At 42.6% G+C, this 12,132-nt stretch overlaps 2 protein-coding genes across 3 annotated transcripts in view; both read left to right on the top strand.

Moving 5' to 3' along the window:
• Positions 1 to 1,134, top strand: part of aebp2 (AE binding protein 2) — a 16,127-nt gene extending 14,993 nt beyond the window's left edge. Inside the window, exons 7-8 of the mRNA XM_061913143.1 lie at positions 423 to 536; positions 627 to 1,134. Of these exons, the coding sequence (XP_061769127.1) occupies positions 423 to 536; positions 627 to 639 (127 nt within the window). The 3' untranslated portion in view covers positions 640 to 1,134. The remainder of the gene's footprint in view (positions 1 to 422; positions 537 to 626) is intronic.
• Positions 1,135 to 7,237: 6,103 nt separating this feature from the next.
• On the top strand, positions 7,238 to 11,924 carry ndufa5 (NADH:ubiquinone oxidoreductase subunit A5). Of its 2 annotated transcripts, none has more exons than XM_061913142.1 (5): positions 7,238 to 7,357; positions 8,955 to 8,999; positions 9,948 to 10,064; positions 11,482 to 11,547; positions 11,771 to 11,924. In XM_061913142.1, the coding sequence occupies exons 1-5, from the start codon at positions 7,337 to 7,339 to the stop codon at positions 11,870 to 11,872; spliced, it is 351 nt and encodes a 116-aa protein (XP_061769126.1). In that variant the 5' UTR covers positions 7,238 to 7,336; the 3' UTR covers positions 11,873 to 11,924. The 2 variants fall into 2 exon arrangements, with proteins under 2 accessions (XP_061769126.1, XP_061769124.1); XM_061913140.1 differs by having other exon boundaries at positions 11,470 to 11,547.
• The last annotated feature ends 208 nt before the right edge of the window (positions 11,925 to 12,132 follow it).

The following is a 12,132-nucleotide window of genomic DNA, read 5'->3' as shown; positions in this document are numbered from 1 at the left end:
ACAACACACCGACGAGGCATGATGTCTCCAAGGTATGGAAAACAGTCGAAAAAACGGAAAATAACAAAGCTGATTTGACTTGTGTGTGTAATGTGTTTGAGAAAATGGTGGATTGCTTCCCATTGTGACGTCACAGGTGAAAGGTCATCGCTCCGACAGCGAACAATTGAAAGGCATTTAAATCGCCAAATTCACCCTTTTAGAGTTCGGAAATCGGTTAAGAAAACATATGGTCTTTTTTCTGCAACATCAAGGTATATATTGACGCTTACATAGGTCTGGTGATAATGTTCCCCTTTAATTACACATACTCTCGAAGAAATATCCCCTTTTTAAATGTTGAATACATTACACAGACAGGAGTTAGTCATAGTATGTGATAAATATTAACGAGTATTGATTAATAACTGTATTTTTATCAGACTTCCAGATGTTTGGGTGAATGAGAGTGACCGACAGCAGCAGAAGACCAAGATTGTGCATCTGTCCAAGCTACCGACCGATACAGCTGTACTCCTGGACCCTAATATTTGCAGGTGCGTGCATTCATCTGCATGAGACAGAACTGTATTCAAAGTACTTGATTTTAATGTTAAAACTGTCGCTCTTCTTTTATTTTCACACAGGATGATCTTTTAAGTGGTTCCAAAGAATTGTCAGTTCTGAAATCAAACCACTGACGAAGAAGTTGGTCTTTCAACTTCTTGTTCTCTGTTAGGTGACGCTCTCTGAGTTTAGGGACGTGTTTCCATGGCTTGATGAAGCCACGTCTATTAGGTGCTTATTAACAACAGATAACTAGGGAGATGTTTACTGGAAGTAGAAAACTACAGAGTAATAGTAGACACATTTGAAGTGAGAAGCCGTCTTTGTAAATACTTGAGATTTGTAATATATTTTTGTACTTCATTATGAACCATAGCTGTATGTCCTTTTTCTACCAGACCTTATGACATAGTCTTTAAACAACACTGCCTATCAGTAAAACAAGTTACTGTAATTAGTGCCGTACTGTGGCAAGCTGTTAAAGAATGTGATGTTCATCGAAACCATCAAAGCAATTTGTCTATCTGCTGTACTGTTCCAAAGAGTGTGCGTGTTTGCTTAGGTACATTATAAACTTCAAAAACATAATTTTTTCAAAGTGGTCTGTTTTTATTCACACACACAATGCATTTTGCATTATTTAAACACAAAGGAAGAGCGCTCACTATGTTGCCCGCAAATCATTCAAAATGGTAAATGTGCACTGCTGGTTGGACACACTGAGGAGTAACTTGTAGTAAAGTAGAGAACAGATGAAGTATAGAAATATTGTCATATTGTCTTATTCCCTTTTGGGGTCGTGGTGGGCGCTGATGCCTATCTCAGCTACAATTGGGCGTTAGGCGGTGTACACCCTGGACAAGTCGCGACCTCGTCACAGGACCAATACAAATAGACAGAGAACATTCACACTCACATTCACACACTTAAGCCAATTTAGTGTTGCCAATCTACCTATCCCCAGGTGCATGTCTTTGAGCGGAAGCCGGAGTATCCGGAGGGAATCCTCGCAGTCACGGGGAGGACATGAAAGCGAGTGCAGACTATACAGGTGCTGTTCATATTAGAATATCATGAAAAAGTTGATCTCCTCTCTGAGCTGCTACCTTACCGTGGTAGAGGAGTTAGCGTGTCCCAATGATCCTAGGAACTATGTTGTCTGGGGGCTTTCATGCCCCCTGGTAGGGTCTCCCAAGACAAACAGGTCCTAGGTGAGTGAGCAGACAAAGAGCAGCTCAAAGACTTCTATGGAATTACAACAAAATGAACTCAGATTTCCCTTGCCCGGACGCGGGTCACCGGGGCCCCGCTCTGGAGCCAGGCCCGGAGTTGGGGCACGATAGCGAGCGCCTGGTGGCCGGGCCTGTCCCCATGGGGCCCGGCCGGGCACAGCCCGAAGAGGCAACGTGGGTCATCCCTCCAATGGGCTCACCACTCATAGGAGGGGCCATAGAGGTCGGGTGCATTGTGAGCTGGGCGACAGCCGAAGGCAGGGCACTTGGCGGTCCGATCCTCGGTTACATAAGCTAGCTCTTGGGACGTGGAATGTCACCTCACTGGGGGGAAAGAGCCTGAGCTAGTGCGTGAGGTAGAGAAGTTTCGGCTGGATATAGTCGGACTCACCTCGACGCACAGCAAGGGCTCTGGAACCAGTTCTCTCGAGAGAGACTGGACTCTCTTCCACTCTGGCGTTGCCGGCAGTGAGAGGCGACGGGCTGGGGTGGCAATTCTCGTTGCCCCCCGGCTCAAAGCCTGCACGTTGGAGTTCAACCCATTGGACGAGAGGGTAGCTTCCCTCCGCCTTCGGGTGGGGGGACGGGTCCTGACTGTTGTTTGTGCTTACGCACCAAACAGCAGTTCAGAGTACCCACCCTTTTTGGGTACACTCGAGGGAGTACTGGAAAGTGCTCCCCCGGGCGATTCCCTTGTCCTACTGGGGGACTTCAACGCTCATGTTGGCAACGACAGTGAAACCTGGAGAGGCGTGATTGGGAAGAATGGCCGCCCGGATCTAAACCCGAGTGGTGTTTTGTTATTGGACTTTTGTGCTCGTCACGGATTGTCCATAACGAACACCATGTTCAAACATAAGGGTGTCCATATGTGCACTTGGCACCAGGACACCCTAGGCCGCAGTTCCATGATCGACTTTGTAATTGTGTCATCGGATTTGCGGCCTCATGTTTTGGACACTCGGGTGAAGAGAGGGGCGGAGCTTTCTACCGATCACCACTTGGTGGTGAGTGGGCTGCGATGGTGGGGGAGGATGCCGGACAGACCTGGTAGGCCCAAGCGCATTGTGAGGGTCTGCTGGGAACGTCTGGCAGAGTCTCCTGTCAGAGAGAGTTTCAATTCACACCTCCGGGAGAACTTTGAACATGTCACGAGGGAGGTGCGGGACATTGAGTCCGAGTGGACCATGTTCCGAGCCTCTATTGTCGAGGCAGCTGATTGGAGCTGTGGCTGCAAGGTTGTTGGTGCCTGTCGTGGCGGTAATCCCAGAACCCGTTGGTGGACACCAGCAGTGAGGGATGCCGTCAAGCTGAAGGAGTCCTATCGGGTTCTTTTGGCTCATAGGACTCCGGAGGCAGTGGACGGGTACCGACGGGCCAAGCGGTGTGCAGCTTCAGCGGTCGCGGAGGAAAAAACTTGGACATGGGAAGAGTTCGGGGAAGCCATGGAAAACGACTTCCGGACGGTTTCGAAGCGATTCTGGACCACCATACGCCGCCTCAGGAAGGGGAAGCAGTGCACTATCAACACCGTGTATGGTGCAGATGGTGTTCTGCTGACTTCGACTGCGGATGTTGTGAAGGAATACTTCGAAGATCTCCTCAATCCCACCAACACGTCTTCCTTTGAGGAAGCGGTGCCTGGGGAATCTGTGGTGGACTCTCCTATTTCTGGGGATGAGGTTGCGGAGGTAGTCAAAAAGCTCCTCGGCGGCAAGGCCCCGGGGGTAGATGAGATCCGCCCGGAGTTCCTTAAGGCTCTGGATGCTGTGGGGCTGTCTTGGTTGGCAAGACTCTGCAGCATCGCGTGGACATCGGGGGCGGTACCTCTGGATTGGCAGACCGGGGTGGTGGTCCCTCTCTTTAAGAAGGGGGACCGGAGGGTGTCTTCCAACTATCTTGGGATCACACTCCTCAGCCTTCCCGGTAAGGTTTATTCAGGTGTACTGGAGAGGAGGCTAGTTGAACCTCGGATCCAGGAGGAACAGTGTGGTTTTCGTCCTGGTAGTGGAACTGTGGACCAGCTCTTTACTCTCGGCAGGGTTCTTGAGGGTGCATGAGAGTTTGCCCAACCAGTCTACATGTGCTTTGTGGACTTGGAGAAGGCATTCGACCGTGTCCCTCGGGAAGTCCTGTGGGGAGTGCTCAGAGAGTATGGGGTACCGGACTGTCTTATTGTGGCGGTCCGCTCCCTGTATGATCAGTGTCAGAGCTTGGTCCGCATTGCTGGCAGTAAGTCGGACACGTTTCCAGTGAGGGTTGGACTCCGCCAAGGCTGTCCTTTGTCACCGATTCTGTTCATAACTTTTATGGACAGAATCTCTAGGCGCAGTCAAGGCGTTGAGGGGTTCCGGTTTGGTGGCCGCGGGATTGGGTCTCTGAATTTTGCAGATGATGTGGTCCTGATGGCTTCATCTGGCCGGGATCTTCAGCTCTCACTGGATCGGTTCGCAGCCGAGTGTGAAGCGACCGGAATGAGAATCAGCACCTCCAAGTCCGAGTCCATGGGTCTCGCCCGGAAAAGGGTGGAGTGCCATCTCCGGGTTGAGGAGTAGACCCTGCCCCAAGTGGAGGAGTTCAAGTACCTAGGAGTCTTGTTCACGAGTGGGGGAAGAGTGGATCGTGAGATCGACAGGCGGATCGGTGCGGCGTCTTCAGTAATGCGAACGTTGTATCGATCCGTTGTGGGGAAGAAGGAGCTAAGCCGGAAGGCAAAGCTCTCAATTTACCGGTCGATCTACGTTCCCATCCTCACCTATGGTCATGAGCTTTGGGTCATGACCGAAAGGATAAGATCACGGGTACAAGCGGCCGAAATGAGTTTCCTCCACCGGGTGGCGGGGCTCTCCCTTAGAGATAGGGTGAGAAGCTCTGCCATCTGGGAGGAACTCAAAGTAAAGCAGCTGCTTCTCCACATCGAGAGGAGCCAGATGAGGTGGCTCGGGTATCTGGTCAGGATGCCACCCGAACGCCTCCCTAGGGAGGTGTTTAGGGCACGTCCAGTCGGCAGGAGGCCACGGGGAAGACCCAGGACACGTTGGGAAGACTATGTCTCCCGGCTGGCCTGGGAACGCCTCGGGATCCCCCGGGAAGAGCTAGACGAAGTGGCTGGTGAGAGGGAAGTCTGGGCTTCCCTGCTTAGGCTGCTGCCCCCGCGACCCGACCTCGGACAAGCGGAAGATGATGGATGGAAAAAGTTGATTTCAGTAATTATATTCAGAACGTGAAACTTACATATTATATCAATTCATTACACACATACTGATATATTTGAAATGTTTATTTCTTTAAATTTTGATGATTAGTACTGACAATTACTGAAAATCCCAAATTCAGTATCTCAGAAAATTAGAATATTAGTTACGACTAGTACCAAAAAATATTTTTTAGAAATGTGGGCCAACTGAAAAGTATGAAGATGGAAAGTTTCAGCATGTACGGCAATCAATACTTAGTTGCAGCTCCTTTTGCCTGAATTACTGCAGCAATACGGCGTGGCATGGAGTCGACCAGTCTGTTGCACTCCTCAGGTGTTACGAGAGCCCAGGTTGCTTTAATAGTGGCCTTCAGCATTGTTGGGTCTGGCATCTCGCATCTTCCGCTTCACAATACCCCATAGGTTTTCTATGGGGTTAAGGTCAGGTGAGTTTGCAGGCCAATCAAGAACAGGGATACCATGGTCCTTAAACCAGGTACTGGTAGATTTGGCACTGTGTGCAGGTGCCAAGTCATGTTGGAAAATGAAATCCTCACCTCCATAAAATTGGTCCGCGGCAGGCAGCATAAAGTGTTCTAAAACTTCCTGCTAGACTGCTGCATTGACCCTAGACCTCAGGAAACACAGTGGACCAACACCAGCAGATGACATGGCATCCCAGACCATTACCGATTGTGGAAATTTGACACTGGACTTAAGGCAACGTGGATTCTGGGCCTCTCCTGTCTTCCTCCAGACTCTGGGACGTTGATTTCCAAAGGAGATACAAAATGTACTTTCATCTGAAAACATAACTTTGGACAGCTCAATAGCGGTTCAGTCCTTTTTGTCTTGAGCCCAGGCGAGACGCTTTTGACGTCTCTTATTCAAGAGTGGCTTTACACAAGGAATGCGACAGCTGAAGCCCATATCTTGCGTACGTCGGTGCGTGGTGGTTCTTGAAGCACTGACTCCAGCTGCAGTCCACTCTTTGTGGATCTCCCCCACATTTTTGAATCGGTTTTGTTTGACAATCCTCTCCAGGGCGCGGTTATCCCTCTTGCTTGTACACTTTTTTCTACCACATCTTTATCTTCCCTTCGCCTCTCTATTAATGTGCTTGGACACAGAGCTGTGGGAACATCCAACCTCTTTGGCAATGACCTTTTGTGTCCTGCTCTCCTTTAAAGTATCAATGGTCATCTTTTGGACAGTTGTCAAGTCAGCAGTCTTCCCCATGATTGTGTGTCATACAGAATCAAAACGAGAAACCATTTAAAGTGTTCCAGGTGTTTTGAGTTAGTTAGCTAATTAGAGTGTGGCACCAGGTGTCTTCAATATCTGACCTTTTCACCATATTCTAATTTTCTGAGATGTAGAATTTAGGATTTTCATTGGTTGTCAGCTATAATCATCTCCTTTTTGGCAAAAAACACTTGAAATGTATCAGTCTGTTTGGAATGAATGTATACATTCTACAAGTTTGACTTTCTAAATGGAATTAATGAAATAAATCAACTTTTTCATGATATTCTAATAATATGACCAGCACCTGTATATCAACATTAAAAATAGATACATATACCAGAAAAATTGTGAGACAAAATAAAATAAAAAGATGCCAATTAGTCAGATGAGACCACATCAAAACTAATAAAGACCGGAACGTTCATATTTTTTTTTACATTTTCCATGTTTACCCAAATAACTGTAAAACTGGAAAATAACTGTACAGTACAACGCACACTGCAGCTGTGCAACCACGCAGTCTTTTCCATTTCCGACTTTAGTAAACGCAACATTTAAATAACACCCTTAGGATTGACGATTTCATGACGTCATAAGCAGTCGCCAGAAATCCAAGCACGGGCTGTCCGGTGTAAAGACTGTCACGCCAAATTTCTTCTCCCCTACGAACCCCCCCAATTTATGTCCACGGTCATGATTAATACAGACGTTTTGTTAACGCTATATTATAAAAATATAACGCTATATTATAAAAATATAGAAGTTTTGTTGATTATAAAAAACACTTTGTATATCATAAAAAAAATTAAAAAAAATAAAACTATTTACCAACACCAGCTATGGGATGACGCATTTACTTCCGGGGTCACGTTTTCTTACGTTTCCGCTTACCTCATCCCATAACTTGTGTTTGTAAAAAAATTGTTTTATTTTTTTGTAAAAAAATTGTTTTATTTTTTTACAATATAGCGTTAACAAAACATCTTTATTTTTATAATAAAGCGTTATATTTTTATAATATAGCGTTAACAAAACGTCTGTATTAATTGTGACCCCGGAAGTAAATGGGGGGAAAGGTGTTTGTAGAAGGGAAGACATTTGGCGTGACAAGACCATGGCAGGTCTTCTGAAAAAGGTACGAGTAGAGGTCAAGGCTTTTTGTTACTTGTTACTCATTCTAAACACATGTACGTACTGCCTTATTATCATCCAGTAAAGTGGCGTTAGGTAAATTAACTGCACCGTTCAAAGTGACCGCTTTAGCGAGCATATCGCCTCGCCGGCTACATGGACGTTTGTCATGTTTATGTACTAATATTCCCATGTTTATGTTGTAAGCACAATAGTAATGGCGCGCAATTTGCAAAATGCGCAACCGCATTTGGAGGCAGCGGCGGCGGCGATGAGCAAGAAGAACGCGGAGTTTGAATATAATTACAACACTTTATGTAAATATTTATATAATATTTACATATTTATATAATATGTAACTACATGTTCCATTCACAGAAAGAGTCCCATTGCTTTTATGAGCGGTCGAGCGAGTCAATAGCCGGAAAAAAAATTAAATAAAAAGTTTATTTATTTATTATTTTTTTATTTTAATTTTATTTGTGGCGGCCGTATTTCTTTCGTGTCGGGCCGCCACAAATAAATGAATGTGTGGGAAACCCTGAATATTCTCATGACTATACACTGAAGTTCTCATATTTATACACTAATATTCTCATGATTATACAGTAAAGTTCTCATGTTTATACACTAATATTCTCATGTTTATACACTAATATTCACATGTTTATACACTTATTTTCTCATGTTTGTACACTAATATTCTCATGATTATACACTTAAGTTCTCATGTTTATACACTAATATTCACATGTTTATACACTAATGTTCTCATGTTTATACACTAATATTCTCATGTGTATACACTAATATTCTCATGATTTTACACTAATGTTCTTATGATTATACACTAATATTCTCTTGATTATAAACTAATATTCTCATGTTTATACACTAATGTTCTCGTGATGTGCTCGTCACCAACACAGCTATGGGCTTCATAGGCACATATTTGAGCACACAGTATGCTTTCAAAACTAAGTATAGAGGACATTGGTGATGTTGCAGCGCGTAAGGAAGGACGTGTGAAAAGAGGGAGTTAATCACTGTTTTAATGACATTCAGCAACTTACAGTAAGGATGGAGCAGTTGTTTACATCCCAGTTGTTCTCTCGCCTGTGCAAAACAACAACAAAAATGTGTTCCCTTCAAACCTGTCTGACCGGAACTCTGTAACCGTAGCTCAGGTTCCACTGCTGTCCTCCTTGCATTGTTAAAAAAAAAAAACTTTAGTTTAAAATAGTTTTCATAGTATAATATGTTGCCATATTGACTGTTTATTATTGATGTTGCAATACATTGTATCCAGTACGGTACATCCGCAAAGTGTTTACAGTGCTTCACTTTTATTTCTTTATTTTGATCAATTACAGCTATGCTGTTGTCCAAAATAAAATTATTTCACCTTTTTACACAAATTTATACACTTCCCTTTTAACTGAGTGGGTAAAGTTATTTTCTGCGCAATTATTTCAATTATATGATTTTTTTTTCTGTAATCACCACAAAACTTAATTTACTTTTTAAATTGTGATTTGTTGTGTGTAGACTTGTATTGCATTTTTTCTAATTTTAACACTGGTCCTGACTATCTTTCACAGACTACCGGCCTGGTCGGACTGGCAGTATCCCAACATCCACATGAGGTAAGACACACACAGTACGTCCCTTGCGTCATTTAACCACCAGTGGGCCCCATAAAACCATGAGCATCATTCTCAGAGCTTTGATGAGCGTAAATGAGTTAAAATGGCGTTAAATCGCCGAAATGCAATGAAAATGATTTTGAGCCGTTAATAACACGGCAGATGTACATAAGACTTGTGTGAATTCAAGCAAGTCCTGCCTGATTTCTTTCTCATTCTTTCTCAGTAGGCACTGTAAACATAATCATTATGTCTACTGTATCAAAAACAATGTCATGGAATATTGACCTAAAAATACCCAACTACAAATATCCTACACTGCAACCTATTTATTTACTTTTTATAATATTATAAGGCCATACAATATGAAAAAAAATATACAAAATAATATATATGATAATGATTTATAAATGATTATATGATTTATATATGATTAGGTCGCTGTCTATGCATCTATTTTCTACCGCTTGTCCCTCTCGGGCTTGCGTGGGGGATGGAGCCTATCCCAGCTGCACTCGGGCAGAAGGCGGGGTACACCCTGCACAAACCGATTAGATGGGTACCAAGTTGTTAAAAGATGTCAAGCATTGAAAAGAGGAAAAAATATCGCTGACTCGCCCACACTTTAATGAGAGGGTTCCTTTTGGGTCCTAAGAGTACGTGTGTAGAGTCAACTTTAAGCTTGCACAAGGTTTAATACAATTTTATAAATAATATTTTCCCACCCGTTGTACTCCAAATAGTTCAATCCCCATTTTTACATTTATTTCTTCCCTAAAATGTAGACATTTTCAAAAGTGAGTGTTTTTAATGCAGAATGTGTTGAGATTTTTCAATTCCTGTTGGTTTATTGCAAACTGTCCAATGTTGACACACATTAAGAAATGAGTGGAACGAAAAAGGAAGTCTGTGAGTTCCACTCCTGTGACCTGCATGATTGTTTTCCAGCGCCTGAAGGTCCTTTACACCAAGATCCTGGCGTCTCTGCAGACGATGCCGCAAGATGCTGCTTACAGGAAGTACACTGAGCAGCTGGTAAACGAGAAGTTTGACTACGTCAAGTCGGTGAGTGACACATTTTATTCAACTGCAGAGCAAGTGTGTGTGAATATTACAGCTGGTCATCTTAAAGTAGCTCTAAACAGTTTGCAGACTCAGACATGTTTTAATGGTGGCGGATGAACAGAAAATGTTCCACTGGCTTTCTGAAAACACCAATCTTTCTACCTGGGGACTTTTGCAGGAAATGTATTTTTTTTAATTATTAAAAAAACGGGATTGATAACTACATTTTGGATAAACCCACGGACTGAATGGTGCTAGCTAGCTTTAAAGCTAACATTAAAACAAGAGATCATGTTAGACCCGCTCGACATCCATTGCTTTCGGTCCCCTAGAGGGGGGGGGGGGTTGACCACATCTGAGGTCCTCTCCAAGGTTTCTCATAGTCAGCATTGTCACTAGCGTCCCACTGGATGTGAATTCTCCCTGCCCACTGTGTGGGAGTTTTCCTTGCCCTTTTGTGGGTTCTTCCGAGGATGTCGTAATGGTTTGTACAGTCCTTTGAGACATTTGTGATTTAGGGCTGTATAAATAAACATTGATTGATTGAGACATTAAAGTCCTTTCCCATTATAAAAAACATAGCCCAAACTAAATTTATATTAACATATTGGTGTCTTAGCAACTACGATATTCAATTGTACACTTTTAACTGCAAGCTGTGCTCTCTTAGTACAGATATATAATATCCATTCATACAATATATAACTTAACATTTTCAAGTCAAAAAACAGATATATAATATCCATTCATACAATTAATAACTTAACATTTTCAAGTAAAAAAAAACTTATTTTGAAGGTGTAGCGGTGTTAATTTTGCCGTGGTGTTGCGCCGCAATCATTTATTTAGGGGGAACCCTGAGATTTCAGTGTGCATATAAATATTACTTCAGCACATTCAACAATACTGCCAGAATTTGGGTTACAACAATCGTGATAGGAAATTTTCATATGGTTTCATCCCAAGTCATTAGGAACTAGCGACCTTTTCTTTATGAAATATATCAGAATCACACATACTTTATTAATCCCCGAGGGTAAATTAAAATCCTTCAATTACTTCCGTTATGATACGGTGCTACTGTGTTTTATATATGACAGTATTCTTTTGGGGGAGGGGATGAAGTCATCGTCTAATTTGCATAATTCTCCAAAGCTTAATGTGCAACTGTTTTTGTTCATTTTGACAGTGTATTAAGACAGGCCTCAAATGGACCAAAACCATAAAATCTGTGTTGAAAATATTTAATACATATTTTTTTTGTGTGTAACAATTTCAATACCATATGTAATGAACTACTTTATAAGTTATAAAGCAAATATAAAATGTATAATTCCAAATCTTTTTGGGGTATTTTTCGGCCAGCTTATGAGAATCATTGATCTCTGCAATACGATGAAATTAGTTTTCCTCTCAGGAGGCTGATGTTGTAGAGTTGGAGAAGAAGATCAATGGTGGACAGATTGAAGAGGTCATTTTCCAGGTACTGTTCACAACGCTCCTGATTGGTTTCTATTGATTGATTGATTGATTGGCAGCAAATGAATCTAGTCTAGCTGCTGTATGTTTATTGCAACTACATTTGGGCCTACCGCTGCTAAGTTGTAAAATCTAAAAACGCATCATTGACAAATGATTGCAAAGATACAACATCCATAGTCTGTGGCGCATACACTGATGAAAATTGTGTGTGTGTGTGTGTGTAGGCCGAGTGCGAGTTGGCTCTGTCACGAAAGATGGCTGAATGGAAACCATGGGAACCACTGATAGAAGAACCTCCTCCTAACCAATGGAAATGGCCTGTCTGAGTTTAAACACCAATGTATAATACTGTCATTAATAAAATTAAATACAAATCTCTGTATGGTACTGTTGTTAATTGTAAAAAAAAAAAAAAAAAAAGTGTATATTGTTAAATAAAATATAAACAACCCATCATCATATTTAATTAAATAACTTAGAAAAAAAACCATGTGTCTGTAGTCAAATAAAAACACCCATGTAAAGTAATAATAATGAAAATACTTTTACTGTATTTATCACCTCTGTATGGTACTATAGAATTTAT

This window comes from Nerophis ophidion, linkage group LG10 (assembly GCF_033978795.1).
Source record: "Nerophis ophidion isolate RoL-2023_Sa linkage group LG10, RoL_Noph_v1.0, whole genome shotgun sequence".
NCBI lineage: Eukaryota > Metazoa > Chordata > Actinopteri > Syngnathiformes > Syngnathidae > Nerophis > Nerophis ophidion.
This window is presented reverse-complemented; position numbering and strand designations above follow the sequence as displayed.

Bases quoted from the DNA above. Each gene is read 5' to 3' on its own strand.
- ndufa5 (XM_061913140.1), top strand. From the start codon at position 7,337: ATGGCAGGTCTTCTGAAAAAG. The intron at 9,000-9,947 runs GTAAGACACACA...ATTGTTTTCCAG, and splicing joins TATCCCAACATCCACATGAG to CGCCTGAAGGTCCTTTACAC. The intron at 10,065-11,469 runs GTGAGTGACACA...CGATGAAATTAG, and splicing joins AGTTTGACTACGTCAAGTCG to TTTTCCTCTCAGGAGGCTGA.